The sequence below is a fragment of the Cibotium barometz genome, chromosome 13 (genome assembly GCF_041138505.1).
Source record: "Cibotium barometz isolate CiBa-2024 chromosome 13, ASM4113850v1, whole genome shotgun sequence".
Taxonomy (NCBI): Eukaryota; Viridiplantae; Streptophyta; class Polypodiopsida; order Cyatheales; family Cibotiaceae; genus Cibotium; species Cibotium barometz.
Window position 1 is genome coordinate 54,366,615 of NC_141058.1, and position 19,296 is coordinate 54,385,910.

Here is a 19,296-nt window from a genome sequence, read left to right on the forward strand (position 1 = left end):
GTTTTCCCACATGAAGCTTCCATATTGCATTCCATCATACTAGCAGCGTTCATCGGTGACCCCTGGTAGTAGATGCACTCTTCAAGACTGTGATGTGTCTTTACTGTGTCCACACCTTGGACAGGCAGAGACTCCCCAAGATGGCACTGGAGTCCTCCATCCATGCAATGACCACCTGAGCAGGGACAAGACAGAGTTTGGTATGCCAAGGTCACCCAGTGATTCCTGCTACCTTTTGACTAGAATTTGGATGTGCCCCTTCCTTACCCATCAGGATATTAACACGCACATCCTGAACCGACCTCCTCTATCTACATACTCATGCTACATCGATTGCTCCCTTGGAACTGACCTCGATTTCTCGGTACACCACACCAAGTATGAGGAGCATTACATCTGCAGATGCCCGGTGTATGATGAGATACCGGGGAGATTTCATTGCCTCTTTAGAGATGGTTTCAGCCCACTCTTTAGGATCATTGACTTCCAAGACCAGCAAGCTACGCCAACCTAGAGTTCTACTTCTCACAAAGACCACAACCCGAGCCGAACACCTCACAATGACCCATCACTAGCTTCTTGTGGCAGATCGTGTGATACTATGGGTCCAAAGGACCCTCCAGATAGACGAGGCAGCACCACTCCCAGGAGTTACACCGGATCGAGCACTCCAGCTCTAGCACACCCAACATCGAGACCTACCAGATTCAGGTGGCCTTCCATGTGACAGCTCCAAATGCAAGAGATCCTTCAAGGCACACTTCTAGGATGTCGTGCATGATCAATGCCATGGACAAACTTCAGACGCTGATCCAGAAAAGGCAGCCAGATAAAGACTTTGAAGAACCAGAAGTGGAGCACAAGAGGACAAAGGTGGATTTAGAGCAAGGCCTGGAGGGGCTTCTAGACCATGCGTTAGGAGCCAGATCAGGGGGGTCGGCTTAACGGAGGAAGGCTGCAGCCGGCGCATCTTAATCAAGGGAATATTCTGGCCGGGCAGCGCTGAAAAGGAAGTTGTGGACTGTGGGCTGGCCGACCAGCAGCCCCATAGGGGGACAGTTTTGGGTGTTATTCACCTTTTATTCAAGGCAGCCTAGGGCTGTGTGTAAGAGTACCTTTTTGTACTATAGCAATATACTGAATTTCCAGCACGGCATGGGAGACGTCCAATCACAGTACTCACCATGGAGGACATTGAGGATATCCGCCATCGACCGATGAGAGACATCTTTGGATAGTGATGTGTATGATGCTTACCTTTGTTGCTGGAGTTTTCCTCCTAGATGTTATCCATTAGGAGTTCCTGGTACCGTACTTTTCCTCATAGTTGTTTCAGTTTCAGTTAGTTGTTTAGTTGTTTTTAGCTTTCCTTACACAGACATTGTATCAGATCCACCAATTGTTGTAACCTTTTTGGTCTCATAGGTCATTTTGGCCTTTTGAAGACGTTAATATATCATTTCATTTCATTTTCTCTCTCTCTCTCTCTCTCTCTCTCTCTCTCTCTCTCTCTATCTGCGTTTGCATCAGCATGTTGCCAAGAGTGTTTAGGGCCGAAAGAAGACTCTCAGAGCTTCCGCATGTTACATTGGTATTAGAGCATCAGGCTTAGCAAAGCTAAACACTGATTCAGTCCCATATGAAGATGTACAGGTCCAAGGTAGAGGAAAGTACACGGATACGAAGCTCAAGGCAAGGAACACAGAATCAGGAAGAGCTCCCACGAGGTTTGTTGGTGGTGTGCCACAAAGCCAAAGGGGATGGCAAACCTGTGAGCCAGATAGGTTCTCGGGCAACAGTCCCAAGGGAGGTTTATCCTCCAAGGGTGATGTGAGAGTGCGAGACTCATTTCTCAGGAATGAAGACCAAGACGGTGTTCAGAGTCAGGGCAGGAATGGATTGTGGACTAGATGGAACAGATGCATAGAGGGATTGATCGTAGTAATCACAACCTTCGGCTAACTAAACTTCACTTAATGATGCTTAAGAGATAGACAAATAGTGTCAATGCAATGCAATGCAGCTATAGTAGATGAATGGGTTACAATGAGATCTAAATAGATCTATGTTGCTGTCCTAGATGAAGATCTTTCTCAGGATGAGGGGGATATGATGAATGCTGATGATGAGGACTGTTCCTTGCTCCAATGCTGAGGTCCACCCTTTGATGCCGGCTTCCCTCTATGTAGGATGGTAGGAATGATAAACTATGTGCTGCATATGCTGGCTATACTGCTGATCTGCTTCTCCCTTGCTCCATGGATGAGAAACGCTGAGAAGAGATGAGACCATGGGCTGTCCCGTTGACTTCCCTTGTCTCTTGGGGAAAACGCTGAAGAGAAGCTTGGATGCTGGACTGAATCTGATGCACTTCTATATATATGTGTGAATGATGCTGGTCGGCCAGCTCCTAGATGCTCACGACCTGCCCATAAATGCCATAAATGCTCATAATACTTGTCGGCTGCCACCTACTTGTTGTCAGCTGCCACCAAAAATGCCTATGAAGCCTAATGAAGTCTAATGTGCTGCTTTAGACGATGTACTCAGCCTGTACCGCGAGATACATGCTGAATACCATGCTAGAGGCCATTATGAGGTCACTGGCACAGCCCCGATGGAGTGATTTCCCTTCATTGATAGGGACCATGTATTTTATCTCTGTATGGCACTTGTACAATGTCACAAGCTTTTAGCCACATGGCTACCTCACACACACCCACACACACACACACACACAAGCTCAGAGTGGAGACAAGGAGAGCAGAAGATATCCCCAGGTAGGACAGGCTCTGCTTGCTATGCACAGTGGAGGTGGAGACGGAGGAGCACTACATATGCAAATGCCCAATGTATCATGCAATCTGAGGGAGATTCCTCTGTCCTTCTTTGGGAGGGATTTAGGTCTCTCACAAAAGTTCTAGACTATCCACATCAGTGAGGTTTGGGGATTTACCTACTAGAGATCAGACGCCACAGAGACCATTTACTTCACATGAGACAGAGGCAACCCACATACACATCCCAGTTACCAATCACTAGCTTCTTTGCACCCACCTCCACCAAGCGCTAGAGAGAGCCATCTGAGGATGACCAGCCAATGAGACAGACCAAGCAGTGTATACATGACCTGAGGTTCCCTGGAGAAAGCTACTCAAATCCGGAGATCCAAACGGCCACGACCAAGAGAACCGAGAGTATCATCCCCTCGCCAGCTCTAGCTTCAGCAGATCCTTCAACAATATCAGAGTGCACCACTCCGAACTGTGGACTTAGACAGCCATTACACAATTACAGATTCAGAGCCTATTGCCCAGTCAGCGACGACCACCCCCGACACTTGACCCTGTCACACACTTATTGCCCCTGTGGATTGTATCTCTATTTAGAGGATGTATTGCACTTTTACAGTTGAGCCTAGGTGTAGCACATGGGTTTTCTTTGACAATTTTGTTAGTGATAGCTCAGTTTTAGTTTAGTTCTTGTTTCATTTTCAGTTTGTTATTCCATGATTCAGTTACTCATGGATTCATCGTAACTTTTGGTCTCATAGACCCTTGCGGTCTTTTGCAAAAGTTAATATCTCTCTCTCTCTCTCTCTCTCTCTCTCTCTCTCTCTCTCTCTCTCTGTGCATGTGCGTGTGTGGTCCAGACGCCCACGACTACGGAGGAGGGCATCCCAGCATAGACGGAGGTTGCAGCGGCAGATTCGGATTATTCTTGCGAGGCATGCGGGACACCCAGTCAGGGTGCTGACCACAGAGGATATTGAGGAGATCCGCCAGTGTCCGATGCGGCACATATTATGAGATGGAGGTACCTCCATAGTGTACCTTCCAGTTCCAGTTTCATTTTCTAGGTGCCAGTAGTATCATCTTTATTTTTCATTTTCTGGGTTTTTTTATCCAGACATTGTATCAGATCCACCATGATGTAACTTTTGGTCTCATAGGTCATTATGGCCTTTTGAAGACGTTAATATAACATTTCATTTCATTTCATCTCTCTCTCTCTCTCTCTCTCTCTCTCTCTCTCTCTCTCTCTCTCTGTGCATGTGCGTGTGTGCACAAATAATGGGCGTTAAAAGCCAAGGGGAGTTGCTTGATAATGAGTGTGCACGGAGGGTGACGACATGGATGGTAGAAGCCGCACCCTTGGGTGCTAACTATAGAGGAGCGGATGAGACGGGTTGCTACCGTTGAGGTGGATGCAACAAGCAAGCTGAGGAAAAATAGCATTTAGGCAAATCAAGTATGGCTGAATTTGCAGCTACACTCTGTCCATCTATCGCAGGGTGGAAAGCTGACGAGAAGTTGAGTTTTGTGCCCATATTGTCGAAAAGAGCCCTCCAAAATAGGCTAGTAGTCCTGGGATCTCTGTCACCCACAATCGACTTAGGCATTCCATGATGCTTAAAAATATGTGAGAGAAAAAGTTTAACCATGTGGTATGGCTTGATGGTCTTCTTCACAAGGATGAAGTGAGCCTATTTATTGAATCTGTCGATAATAGTCCATATGGCATCATTGCCATACTCTGTACGAGGCAAATCCATGGCTATGCTTTCCCAAGGTTCATTTGGCACGGGTAAAGGCTGAAGTAACCCTGGGGTCTTTAGCCTCCTGAATTTTACCTTTTGAGTTGGCAAAATTCCTCTGTGCCCTGCATGAGACTCATGCAAAACTTTTTGCCTAAAATCTTGGTAACACAATCTCTATTAGCATACATGAGATATCCATCTTTACATACATATTGCATATGTGCTGTCCCGGACTGCAAATCAGCCCATAAAAATGCAAAATCATCATCCCTCATGTGACGCGACTAAAGTAGCAGCTACATATGGCTTTCGGGAGAGCACATCGGCAACTACATTCTTCTTTCCATGGGTATGAATGATCTATAAATGAAACATGGAAAGAAAGTTGGCCATCCGCATATGCTTCTCAGAAAGCTTTATTTGAGTAAGAAAGATTCTCAAACTTTGATGATCTGTCTTTACTGTAAATTCAGCTCCTAAAAGGTAGTGTTTCCACACCTTTAGAGCATGAATTACAGCCATGAGTTCCTACTCATAAACACCCATATGTTTCTCGGCACCTTGCAAACGTCTGCTTTCATAGGCTACTCCATGTCCCTCTTGATTGAGGACAGCTCCAATACATTCTCCCGATGCATCACGTTCAACTGAGAAAGCCTTTTGTAGATCAAGCACAATAAGCACGGGTTCCGTTGCAATGGCATTCATGAGTGCTAGAAAAGCATTGGATTCTACTTCTTCCGAAATGAATGTAGTCTTCTTTTTAGTTAAATCATTCAAGGACGGTGCCTTATGAGCAAAATGCTTTATGAATCTCCTATAATATGAGCATAAGCCAAGAAAACTTCGTACTTCATGTACATTCTTGGATTGAGTACAGTTTATTATAGCCTGAACCTTCTCTAGATCCATACATACTCATCTTTAGAAACAATATGACCCAAATAATGGATCTCATAAAGGAAAAACTCACTCTTCTTAGCATTTATGAAGAGTTGGTGTTTCCTTAATTCTTCAAACACAATGGTCAAGTGTTTGATATGTTCTTGCTCATTTCGGGAGAACACCAAGATATCATCAAAAAATGTGCCAATAAATTTGCGGTGTTCTCGGAAGATGCGACCCATAAGCTTGTTAAATGTAGCTGGAGCATTGGTAAGACCAAAAGGCATGACCAAATACCATAAAGCCCAGAAGAAGTACGGAAAGTAGTCTTATGCACATCCTAGGGTGCAACTCTGACTTGATGATATCCACTCTTCATATCTATCTTGCTAAAGCATGAAGTTCCTTGCGATCGATCAAAGATATCATCGATGCAAGGAATATAAAAACAGTTCTTAATGGTTATTTTGTTAAGAGCCCTGTAATCAACACACATCCGGAAAGAACCCTCCTTCTTTTGAGTAAGGAGTACAGGAGAGCAATAATGAGATGAACTAGGTCGAATAAGACCCTTTTCTAAGAGCTCATTCACCTGTGTCATGATCTCTTCCTGTTAGCTAGCACTAACACTGTAAGCCAGCCTATTGGGAGGAGAATTGTTAGGTATGAGATCGATGATATGATCTTCACGTCTAGGGGGTGGCATGATAGCTGGTAGAGAGTCTACAAAGAAATCACTAAATGCATGAAGAAAATTCAGCCTGCTTGCATCTAGAGCATCCACATGTACATTATTATGTTCTACAACATCACGAACAAAAATCAAGTATGCGGAAATGCTCTTTTTCATTGCTTTATTTATCTGTATATGTGATACAACTCGAATAGTGTCCCCAGCTACTCCTGTATCAATGATATGCTTCTTATGCTTGTGAGTTATCACTATCTTCTTGTTCTTATAATCCGGTTTTCGATTCAAACATGCATGCCAAGGCATCCCCAATAACACATCGATGTTTTGTAAGCCAACTTCAAACTTTCTCAACTTCTCTGCCTCAAAGATATGTAGAAAAGGTAAGACTTTGAGGAAAACTTTCCAAAAGCGTGCATGATATGATTGTACCTTCTCATGTTCTTTTTGCCCAAGTGAATCTCACTCCCTCATGATCTCTCTCTCGAAATGGGGAGGTAGAAACTGCTTGCGGACTATCTCTTTAAATTCTGTCCAAGTCTTCGGTGCTATGCCCAAAAGCTTTTCGGCTAAACACCAAGAGCTCCCAGTTCCTTTAAGATGATGACCCAATTGTCGAAGCTTTGACTTCTCTGTATAGTCTTCTTCCATAAAGGCTATCTCAAATTGAGATATAAAAGAAAATGCCTTATCTACATGCAAATCCCCATGATAATCATCAAATTTACCCATTTAATACCTGTTTTAAACTCTACACTCCCTTGATGCTCGGGGGTGGAGTCCTCGGATAAGGCATCTTCCATAATACATACATCTTGCTTTCCTTTCCCTTTGCCTGCATCCTTAGGCCCTGTATCACCACCACCCATTTGCCCTTTGTTCTTAGCATTTACACTAGGCACCTTGCCTTTGTCATGCATAAATGTGGTAAACCTTAGATATGGTTTTTGAGCCTTTCAACAACCAGTTTTGGTGCTTGTAAAAAGCCAATCGCAAATCAACAAGTAAAGGCATCCACACAGTCTCGTAGCCAATAGTTTTGGGCGTCCCCAGCGCTACAAGACCGGACATAAGCAAGCATGCAGAACACGCAAACAAGTCACGCATCTAATACATCTTTTTATCTTCACACATACACAAAATGAATCCCATGTCCTCAAGCCATGTATCTCACCCAGGGATCTAGTCATACTAGATGACCCCGAGCACCAGTGTTCCTAGTCATACTGGTTACACCTCCAAGCCTACTAGTCACACTAGCACTGCCAGACGTGCTATTGATCATATCAGCAAAGCTCTCACCCCTCTGGAAATATCAGTCCATGTCATAGGACTACTGATCATATCAGCAAAGCCCAAATATTGAACATCCTGAGGGTGATTCACTAGTCAAACTGGTGTCCAAAGGCATAGAAAGATCCAGTGAGGATCTATCTTTGCATTTATTTGAGGATACCTTGTTGTTTAGGGAGTCAAATGGTGACAATAGGTAAATGTTCTTACACATGATTGGGGCAAGACAAGGTGTATTTTATGAGTGGTAAGTATGTTGCCTAGACCCATTTAATTATTTCTGAGGTTTTATCATCCATGTGTAAGTGGCACGTTCACATGACACTTGAATGAGGGCAGACAAGTTATAACAACTTGTAAACTCGGCACGCCCAAATTTCATTTCGACTGCTACAATCTCCCCCAATCCTGGATGAGGAGAGACTCCATCAGCCTTTGGTTTGAAAACCGTTGATTACCCTTCCTAGCGCCACATGCAAGCTCTCGCCCGCACGCCTCTTGGGGGGCTTTGAGCGAGGGACCGGCACAGTCTCTTGGAGAGTGGCTCACCTTTAGACGGCTCCCACCCGAGAGCAGAGCTTCGTTGAAAAATTGTTCAATCCAAGACACAGACATGCTTACCTTCAACATCGACTCTTCCATTCCTCCAAAGTGACTCGCACTGATCCTCAACCCACCTCTCCCCTTGAAGGGGTAGGGATGATCTACCAAACATGATATCCCAATTGCGGTCCATGGTGTAGATGGAGGCATCCTCAAGACCTTTTCTATTGTACCACAAGGTAGATTGAGCCCCTCCCCCCCTCGACAGACGACCTCAAGAGCTGCACTTTACAAAGAGTGAGAGCGATCGGGTTTCAGGACCACACATAGCAAGTTGACCCTCCCTCGGCCAAAGTGGCCAGACAGAGATTATGGAGATTATGGTTATGGGAGGGCCGACCATTGATGAGACTGCAGCGGGATCGAGGCAGGTGGCAATGGCATGGCCACTTCGCCCTAGAGGATGCCCTTGACATCCCCTTTTTTGAGTATACATTCCGTTTGGCCCGTAGGATTCACGTGCCAGAGGTTGACAGTATGCCAGCGGCAACAATACATTGGCAGACCCAAGATATCCTTGTGCGTTTCCTCTAGAATCTCAGGAAACAGCTGTGGGACAACTTCTGACCACGGAAGATTACTCTTTTCCTTTGGCAGATAGCTCACAGGAGCTTGGCAATGGGCACTTGGCTGGCAGTTGGAGACTGGCCCTGACAGTTTGTTCTAGGTGTGGACACCCTTAGGAGTCTCAACGTCATTGCCTTTGGGATTGTCCCAAGGCGCAGCATGTATGGCAGTCAATCTTCCACATCTTCACCATGGATCAGGCATCTTTCCACACCATTACCTGCAGGTTGGTTGCCTGGACCTTTGAGTCAGCAGCAGCCCTTGCATGTGAGGAGACGGGACAAGGCCTCACCCTTCTCCCCTCTCATCACAGGATCATGGCAGCCCCGTTTTCAGCAAGAGTGCCACAAGCACTTGTCAAACGTGGGAGATCATTAGTAGCATTGCAGCATGACACATTTGGTGTGCTCGCTGCAGCAAGGCCATAGAGGTCACTACCACACCGCCCATTGAGTCCATCCAGAGCATATGGACGGACACCATTCACGCCTTCCATGGCCAGTGGAAGAAGTTGCGAGGCAGTTCCAAGTGTATGCAGAAACACTGTGAGGCTATTCTGCAGATCTGGATCAATGGTCCTTTCCTCAAGGTAGAGACCATGAGGTCACTTGGCATTACATGCCACATGTTTGGTTGTTCCCCCCTCCCACGCACCCCACCCACCCCCAATTGTATGGGGTAGCCTTCCTCCGAGAGCGGCCAGCCAGCGAGGAAAAGCCTCTCTGTCCCCATCTGTTTTTCTTGTCTCCTGTAAAGAAAAAAAAGAAAAAGAAAAAAGAAGCTCCATAAACATGATCAAATTTGCAGGTTTGAATCAGCGAATATCCAGAATGTCGACAACAGAATGTAGTGAAGCTCTCTCGACATAATTAAAATTTTAGTTGAATTAGGGTTTTTGCAAAATTGGGCTTTCAGCTGAATTAAGGTTTCTGAACACGAATGATCCATCACTCGCATTCTACTAGGTGCTTGAGTGGGGCAAAGTCTGCATGGAAGGCCAAGAACTGAATTAGGGCTTTTGAAGAATTAGGATTTCAGCTAGACAGCAACATGTACGGGCAACTATGGCAATGGTACAACAGTTTTTGCATAAAAACGATTCTGTTCATTTCTTCCTTGTAGAGATTTCAATAATCGTGAATGAGAGAGAGTGAGAGTAGATAGAGTCATGAGGCTCATATGGAAGGTGGTCGCCAATCGGCCCACCTCACATGAGACCACACCTCTCCATAAATGAGAGGGTGCCCACACAAGTTCTCGGGTGCTCACACAGGTGCCCACACCATCATTAATGAAAAAGGACACCTTTTTAATTGCTTGGCCAGCCGAAAGATATAAAAGGCCCAAACTTACTTATTAAATTGTCCACCCACACATTAATGAAGTGTGAGGTGAACCAAAGTGACTTATAACCTGTCCGCCCACACTTTAATGATGTGTGAAGTTGCAAACCCCACACTTAAATGAGGTGTGAACCTGCAAAACAAAAAATAAGCCATAACTCTTGTATAAATAGACAAAGAGTTTAGAATCACACCTACCACCTCTTTACAACCCAGAAGCAAGGTCAGAATACAGATGCACGTGCATGGTTCATGAGAGGGCGTCCCTATCCGTAAACTAGACATACATATCTTACAAGTAGTAAAACATTTCACATGAAAACAGTTCGAAGCATGCAGGTATGACATGCAATAAAATAAATTGGACAATCTCCCTTTCACTTAGTTTGAAATTGTCCACCTAGTTGTCCAACCTCTTCGGATACTGGTTAGAACCACGGTGTCAGGACCAAAAGGTCACAGAGTTGTTTGCATGGCGCACAATGTCACGGAGGGGAGGCATTGCTTCAGCTTGTATCTTTCAGCTTGCTGGGGTTGTCCATCAACCATAATCAGACTAATTTGATTCTAGACAAACCAACCTGAATATCTGTAAGCTGATGGTGGGAGAGAACTCTAGGACGTACCATCATGGAAGCAATGGATGCATGTGACATTCTAAGTGATAGAAATTTAGTCTTTAAGATTAGCTATTTGCAACTATTGCATATACCTTTTCAGTTGGTTTCCTACTTACATTCTAGCCCCATATCTAGATATAGTCATTGCTGACCATTTAGCAGAACAGAAACACTTAAAATGCTTGCGCTATTTTGCAAGGATGCTTCGAGACTTAATAGGGATGGGACGCTATAAGGGAAAGCACTCTTCTACTATAACATACAAAATGGTAGGTTTATAGTGTGAACCCGACTACATGAGTAAACCAAATCAGAAGCCCACCTCACCAGCATAATGTACCATTGATTGATCAGAAGAGAATTCATTCGCATTAATGTTAAATTCCATAAGCTCCAGCTCTGCTTCAAGCTCAGCTTCAAGCGCAGCCATTTGACAGCTTTCCACACTTCGATCTTTTGTCATCACTAGTCTTGTAGAAGCCTGATCCTCCATACCCAATCCCATATCAATGCGTCTTGTGAGACCAACAGGTTTGTTTCTCTGATCTATGTAATTTTCTGAAATCTGACTTGAGACTGTTTTGATCTCTGCTGAATGCACACTATGGCTTCCAGAACAAGACAAGCTAGGTATCCTCTCATGATGTTGAATTTGCTGTCTCATTTCCTGTAGTAAGTACTCCATCTGTTCCACTGTTTTATTTAGCCTTTTGATTTCTTCGTGGCATGAAATGAGAATATATAAGGCACCAGCCCCAACACCAATGCCAAGATCGGGGTCATGTGATGGTGGTTTCAGAACACCTAAAATGCCAAAAGACAACAGTCATAAGATCTTGATACTATGATTATTACCCTTTAACTAATTAAAACACATACATAAGGTGAATACAACTCAAAGGAAAACATTATTAAAAAGAAGCATATTAGATTCCATAAAGTCCTCTACGCAAACATGAACTTCAAAACAACAGAGACTGAGATGTAGAGAACATAGAAACAAAAACTGTCAAATCCCGAGATCTCTCCAAGAAGGAAACTTGCACAAAACAGCCATGAAAAGCAAGACAAAGCAACGAACCCTAACCCTAGAAGGCAAGGCAGAAGAAACATATCTGGGTGCGCATACTCACCACCCAACCATGACAGCCGTGAGCGAAGCTCACAATCTTGGCCATCCCCACTGAGCCACGAGCTAGAGCATCATGCTCTCGTGAGTGCCCTGCCATCGTCCTCATCCGGTGTCCTCTACCACCCAGGGTTGTCCCCCAAGGACGACGGCCTCCTCCGCAATGGTGCTCCTGCTCCACGCGCTCTGCACTCTTGTGCTCCATCCGTCAATGTGTGCCCAACTGGTACCCCTCCCCCCCAATAAATAGAGAAGGAACACCCAAAAAGCACACACTATCAATAGTGGACCAAAAAGCACATGTCCGCCCACAACATATCACACTCTAGCTCGTCAATCTGCCTGCCCCTAACGTGCACATGACATACTCCCCTTCCTCAAAAGAGCTCACTCTTGAGCTCAAGAGAAAGAACCCAAGGAGAAGTTGTCACACTCGCAACACTAGAGAAACACCCTCTATCAGAGGAAACCAATAGTCTCAAGGACAATCCGACTAAGAGATCCACCTGCTCAAGTAACATGACATGAGCGTCAAGTCCTAGTCACAAAAGCCTAATCCGGAGCAAATGGATCATCTGGGTAACTCGAAGCTGACAATGCTACCAGTACCAGAGGTACGCAACCATTGTCCTAAAGAGTTTTCCCGAAATCAAAAGTATCTTCCATTTGGCTACCATGCTTTCATCTTGATGTACTCTATAAATCTGGTCTGGAAAAAACCACAAAACTAGGAAAACCCAGAACTTACTACTGAAGCCTGAACCAAGTGGAACACAACAGTAGTCTCTTCCCAAACAAGAGAAGAACCGATCTAGAAAAGATCATCAATCTGTCCTTCATCACCTCGGAAGTCTAACTTCCCAAACAGACTTCGGAAAGTCTATGAGTACCTTGGACATGAAAGGAACAACTGTTCCAACATACCTGGTTATGACACAAGCTAGCATCTATCATAGCTGTCTGTGTCAAAAGTAAAGTATCTATCCCTCAAAAATATTGAGATAGTCTTGTGTTTGTAGGCGCAGAGTCTGAATGAAGCCTTGACAATCTGGCGTAGCCCTCTAACATGCGATGGATCATGGTGTCCCATACCACCATGATACACCCCATACACGTGCTATGATTACTACAAAACACCAGTTTGTGGATTTGTTGTGATCTATCAAAAACAATAAATGCCAATGGCTGACCATGTGCCACAAACTGAAACAAGTTCTCGAAAGGAAGAACTCCGAACGAGACTAGTGATCATAACTCGGTTCAAGGATTAGACAACATCTGTGTACACAAAGAAGAACAACCTTGACCAGCGTCGCAGTCAAAGCATCTGTCTAAACCCAAAAAATCTTGGAAACCAAAACTTGCTTCCAAAAGCTTATGTGCATAGCGCAAATGCTTGAATAACCATGATTCAATAGTCTTGGTATAAGAATGGGTAGGTACACTTAGAATAGCGTGAATATCTGTACACACTCTTGCTATGGACATAAAACTAGAGGACCATCAAAACCTTAAGGACTGTATGGCTGAAAAGGTACATATTTGATATTGTCGCATAACCGTCTTGTCATGCAATCTGACAATGATCCCAACAAGTAAACTTAATCTGGATGCCCTCTATCAAATATCCGTGTAGCCACAATGTCAATGTGTAGTCAACTATTCCTCAATCCTGCATATGCAGATAAGTCTTGCCTATCAAAGCCCAACAATGAAAACAATGGTCATTCCGATATCTGTAGGGTATTAGGTTTATGTCTTGCATGGTACAAGGCCATGACTAACTCTTGTGTGTATGTCCACAAAATTCTTGGAGTAGAAACTCCTATGTGTACCAAGAACAACTTCGTATACGAGCAAAACAAGATACAGTACTATGCTTCTACTATCGTTCCATATATAGCATGTGTTTGGTACGAACGCATACCTCTTACCATGTAGGTTCAAATCAGGGATACGACAAAGCATGTGCATCGGGTCGTGCAAGTACACCTTTTATTCCGTACACGAGCTTGTCCTGTTTCACCTCGAGATGAGAGTCAAAATTTACCCCCAAATCTGTGAAGAACAGTCTGAACTTCTGCGAGAAAAAGAAGAGAAGAAAGGGTTCGTGGGAACCCACTCGCTGCTGGACTGCTCAGGGAAAAACCCCTGTTTTTTTTTCGTTCTTAATGGCCAGGTGAGTTTTTAACTTTGCTTCTTCTTCTTTTTTTCAAAAAAAAACTGGCTGCCTAAGAAAGCAACTCGGCCTGCTTTCCTGACTGCCTACCTGCGCCATCGAGAGAGGGGAATCCCCTCCAGATCTGGCTACGCCCATCTGGGCTGTCCACCATGCCTTGCCCTAGCCTATCCGTAGGGTTCTTCGACCTGCCCGCCCTGGCCACACTCTTGGGCTACTAGTCGCAGGTCACCTTGACCTGGCCTAGTATCCGTAGGGTTCTTCGACCTGCCCGCCCTGGCCACACTCTTGGGCTACCCACTAGTCGCAGGTCACCTTGACCTGGCCGAGCCCAGGTGGAACCCTCTTTCCTACCCACAGGCTGCATACGATCAAAACTGGGCTCTTGCATGTCACCTCAGCCTGCTCACGCCCCCCAGGTTGGCCGCCATCTCTGCAGCCTCTGTTCCCAGATCTGCCCGCACTCGAACTAGGCCCTTTCACTGCCCATAAGCCCAACACTGTCCTACCCTTGGACAGAAGACTGTCCGAGTAGTCTGGGCTGCACAGCCACCAGCTCTCTCTCTCTCTCTCTCTCTCTCTCTCTCTCTCTCTCTCTCCATCTTGCAACAAACCTACACATGTACGCTGCAGGAAACATAGAAAGAGCTCACCCGAAGGTGCCCCGCTCGCATCTTCCTCCCAGAGAGGCTCTGATACCACTGTCAAATCCCGAGATCTCTCCAAGAAGGAAACCTGCAAAACAGCCATGAAAAGCAAGACAAAGCAACGAACCCTAACCCTAGAAGGCAAAGCGGAAGAAACATATCTGGGTGCAGGCATACTCGCCACCAGTGTTGCATAGAAACGCGTTTCGTACAGGTTTGAAACGTACGAAACGTCGAAACACGTTTTTTATTCATCATGAATATTTTAATACCCTACAGCCCGTCGCATCAAATCGTTTCGTACCTTTTCTGTGCGCATTTCCCAACGGCGGCCACCTGTACTTTTTCGTCGTTTTGTGTGCCAGCTTGCCATCGAATCAACGCCCGTGTCAGCCCGCCTACTCCTTGGTGTCCTTGGGCCTTGTGGAGGTCTTCTAAAGGGGTAATGTCATGTTTTTGCTTTATGTTGGTTTTCTCTGCACAACTCACAAAGCAGCACGTTTTTTTCTCTTCCATCAATATTTATGGCATATCTTCCTCCCCTTGCTCTATTGAGGCCTAAGGCTATCTACCTTCTCTTCCCCTTGCTCTATTGTTGGCCAAGATGACAATTAAAATCATGAATCATAAAATGAGATTACTTTATGTTATGTGTCGCACTTGCAGGGCCAACAATCTGCATTTATCCCCGCCTTGTAGGATGCCTCGAACAGGTGATTCTCTTTGGAACAATGTCACCTTCAGGTCTAGATATGGTGGCTTGGGCTCCGAAAAGTGGAAATGCAACTTTTGTGCTAATAAGCACCATGGCAGTGTCACCAGGCTAAAGGCACATTTGTCACAAACAAAGGGTTTTCTTACGACCTTGCTGATTTCATTGTTGTTAGGGTTCCACGGCCAGAGTTAGAGGAAGGGGAGTTACCCTCTATTCGGAAGGTACGAGAGGCACAGGCACACTTATGGGATCGTGTCAATGCCACAGCCCGTTCTTTCATCTTCCTCAATTGCACACCACAGGTAATCAATCATATCAAGCATATGACGCTGGCCAGAGGTATTTGGCAACATTTGGCTTCTCTCTACAACAGGGTATCGCCCATGAAGAGGATCTCCTTGGAAGTTCAGATGCAGGTGATGAATCCTACAAAGTCGTCGACGATGCGGGAGCACATCAACAAGCTGCAGGCTCTTCAGCAGGAAGTTCTCCAAGCTGGGAAAGAGATATCATCAGAGGATATGGCCATAACGTTGCTGTCACATTTAACCTCTCAGTACTCAGCCGGATGGAGATCATTCCCGATGGCAGAGGGGGGAAGCATTCCTCTCGTGTTCTTTACGTCCCAGCACTTGGTTTTCATCTATCGTCAGTGCATGAGGTATGCAAGACTGGCTTCCGGGTGGAGTTTGAGGAGCATTCTGTTGCTCTACGAGACCGCGAGACTGGCCAGGTTGTTTGGGAAGGCGGCGTAGAGAATGGTATATACAAACTCTCAGCACTCTCCTCTTTGACAGGTTCTCAAGTTGGTGACTTGTGGCACTTTCAGTTTGGCCACTTAAATGTGGATGCGTTGCGTGCGAGCTTTCCGGACCGTATGGTGGTTAGTTTGCCAGATGTTGGCAGCAGGCAAGGACACAGCAGTTTTTGCATACATGGTAAGCAGCACAGGAAATCTTTTCCGAAGCAGGCTTCCAGGCAGCACGCTTTGAAACCATTGGAGTCGGTACACACTGACTTGTGTGGACCCATGCAGACAGCATCTTTGGGAGGTTCTTTGTACTTCATGCTGCTTGTTGATGATCATTCCAGATTCACATGGGTTTATTTTCTTTCACAGAAGGACCAAGCTTTTGCTCGGTTCAAGGAGTGGCATGTGATGGTGGAGAAAGAGTCTAGTTTGCAGGTGAAGACTCTTCGGGCTGACAAAGGAGGTGAATTTTCTTCTAATGCTTTCGTGAGATTTTGTGCGGAACATGGTATCAAGAGGGAGCTGGCCAATACAAGTTTGCCGTCAGAGAATGGAGTAGTAGAATGAAAGAGCAGGACTGTGGTGAAGATGGCGAGGACGATGCTGGAGCATCGTGATCTTCCTCGTCCACTTTGGGGAGAGGCTGTGGCTACGGCTGTCCATATCCTCAACCGTTCTCCAACGACTTCAGTACCGAACATGACTCCCTTTGAGGCATATTTGTTGGGGTAAAGGCGTTATGCCCACCCTTATAGTGTGTACAAGCCCATAAGTTATAGTACATAGTACACTTAGTACTTTTAATGTACTAAGTGCACTATGTGTACTAGTGCAATATACATGTGTGATAGGGGAGTCACACACTCATGCTATTGATGAGTTGACTTATCCCCACAACTCTCTCTCTCTCTCTCTCCCTTGTGCTTCTCTGTGTATGTCTCCCACATGACCTAACCCTAATTGCTGTTTCTCCCACACAACTGGTATCAGAGCTAGTCACTCCTGGAGCTACCCATTTTCAGTTGTGCGCCTTCAAGCTGCTGGCTGCACTTCCGTTCAGACTGTCCCGTGAGGACTCATGCGTCATGAGTGGTCGGTGTGGTGGTGAGACTCCTGTCGGTAGTGCGAAGCAGAGAGACCTCAGATGGGTCACAGCGCCCAACACTCACGAGTCACAGATCACTGATAGGCTGGAGTACTATTGCAACAAAAAGACGAACTGACGGAGGACAGAGAGCAGTGTGACATAAACAACTCCGTCCGTAATGGCGTTGAAGTTACAGCACCTCAGGAGTGCTGTTAATGAGGCACGCCGCCTGCTGGTCGCAATAGTGACCACCACGGACGCTTCTGAGCAGCGAGCCGACTCCTCTCTTGAGTGACTGGTTGAGGTCTGGCCACCGCAAGGTATAGCTGCGCATATACTAACGCCTGGCCACAAGGCGTAAAACTCTCGAGCGGAGGTGTAACAAAACGAGCGCAGGGCAGTACCCGTAGCAAATCACAAGAGCAGCAGTCCTGAAGCCCGTGCCTTCTTAGGCATCGTTCCCAGCAAGGAGCTCCCACCTGCACAGAACAGCAGAGCATCATCACCCTCTTTTCCTGCAACAACAAAATTCAGCCTGCAAATTGAAGAAAAATCAAAAAATTACAAGGTATTTTCCTCATTTTTTTTTTTGGGATTTGCAATTGAGCAAGTACAATCAACAATTGAGCAGATACCGGTGTCGAATTGCTCAATTTTGAGCAAAATTGGCAAAATTGGGTGACATTGGTCACAATCAGGATCAATTTGCAGGAAATTGGTCACAATCAGGATTAATTTGCAGGAAATTGGATGTCGAAATTTGGGGCTTTTGATGTAATTGTGCAATTAAGCACTCATACATGCTGTATAATGTGAAAAATCGCACATTTGGGCAAAATTGCAGCAAATTGCAGTGCAAATCAAGGGGCTTTTGTGCCGATTTGGTTGATTTGCACGCAGGCAATCGCATTTGATGCTGTGGATAATGTGTTGATGCCTTACAAGCACTCAATGTGCCTGTAAATCAAGGGGCTTTCATTATTTGGATGTATATGTGGCCAGGGGGAAGCATCGTGAACACTCTGGATGCCTTCATGTGCGTCAATGTACCATGTATGATCAAAAATTGATCTTAAATCAAGGGGCTTTTCAAGTTCGTATGCTTGTTGAGCTTGGCAAAGCAGCAGGCAAGACATTTATGCCTTGAATCCTCAGAAATCAGCTTGCAGTCAAGGGGCTTTTGCCCAATTTCTGTTCGGGACTGTTTTATGCAGCGTTCGGGACTGTAAAAGTCTGATTTTCACTCATTTGGACAGCCAGGAGAGCATTTATTGCTATTGTACCTGCTGGTACAGATTTGGCACAGCTTTGTGCAAGTTTTGGCATGGCTGTACACTGTTTTGAGTGACCAAAAGGTTCAATTTCAGCTGCTGTACTTGCCGGTACAGGTTTGGTACATCATTGGTGAGCACTTGGTACTGCTGTACAGTACTTTGGAAGGGCAACAGAGCACATTTAAGGTGCTGTCCAAAATCTGCAGCAACCAGATTTTGGTGATTTCATCACATAAAGTGGGAGAAAAGGTTGCATTCTTGCTTCCGCAGTGGGAGATAAAGCTTGGGAGAAAAACTGTGAGCACTTTGTGTGCTTTTGGTGCAGTGTTTGCACATTTTGCAGGGAGTCAGGCATTGACAGGTTGCATTTTGCTATGGCAACCACAGGTGAGAGCTCTTCATTGCTTCACATCAAGAAGCTTGAAGGCTCGCATAATTATGATATTTGGCAAACCCAGTGCTACAATGTGTTGCTTCAGAAAAAGCAGCACAAGCCTATCAAAGAAAGGGGTGTGATGCCCGCTTCTCTTACTGCTGAAGAGTGGGAAGATATGGATGAGCTGGCAAGATCTACTATCATGTTGTCTGTGTCAGACTCATTACTTTTCAGCATTCGTGAAGAGAAGACAGCTTGGGGAATGTGGCAGAGATTGCAGGACTTGTATGCCCAGCAAAGTGCCTCAAGCAAAGTGTATTGGTTGAAGAAACTCATAGGTCTTCAGATGAAGGAAGGGGCGTCTATGACAGCCCATTTAAATGAGTTTAATGGTATTGTCAGCCAAGTCATTAATCAAAAGTTGGCAATGGACGATGAGTTCAAAGCCACTTTTTTGTTATGCACTTTGCCAGAGAGTTGGGACACATTCAGGACAGCCACTAGCAATTCGCATGCTATGCTGTCATATGCAGATGTTGAGGATGCTCTTCTTCAAGAAGAGATGAACAGGAAAAACAACTCTGTTGGAAAGTCCA

The 19,296-nt window shown here is 45.4% G+C and overlaps 1 protein-coding gene across 6 annotated transcripts in view; it reads right to left on the minus strand.

Annotated features, from left to right (window-relative positions):
- The window catches only part of LOC147632856 (uncharacterized), a 62,298-nt gene that overhangs the window by 21,442 nt on the left and 21,560 nt on the right, over nt 1-19,296 (minus strand). For 5 of the 6 annotated variants that reach the window (XM_086807728.1, XM_086807727.1, XM_086807724.1 and 2 more), the window contains one exon: nt 10,865-11,346. In XM_086807728.1, coding sequence (XP_086663854.1) covers nt 10,865-11,346 — 482 coding nt within the window. Of the gene's footprint in view, nt 1-10,864; nt 11,347-19,296 lie in introns of those variants that run through there. The other variant, XM_086807730.1, reaches the window with a different exon arrangement.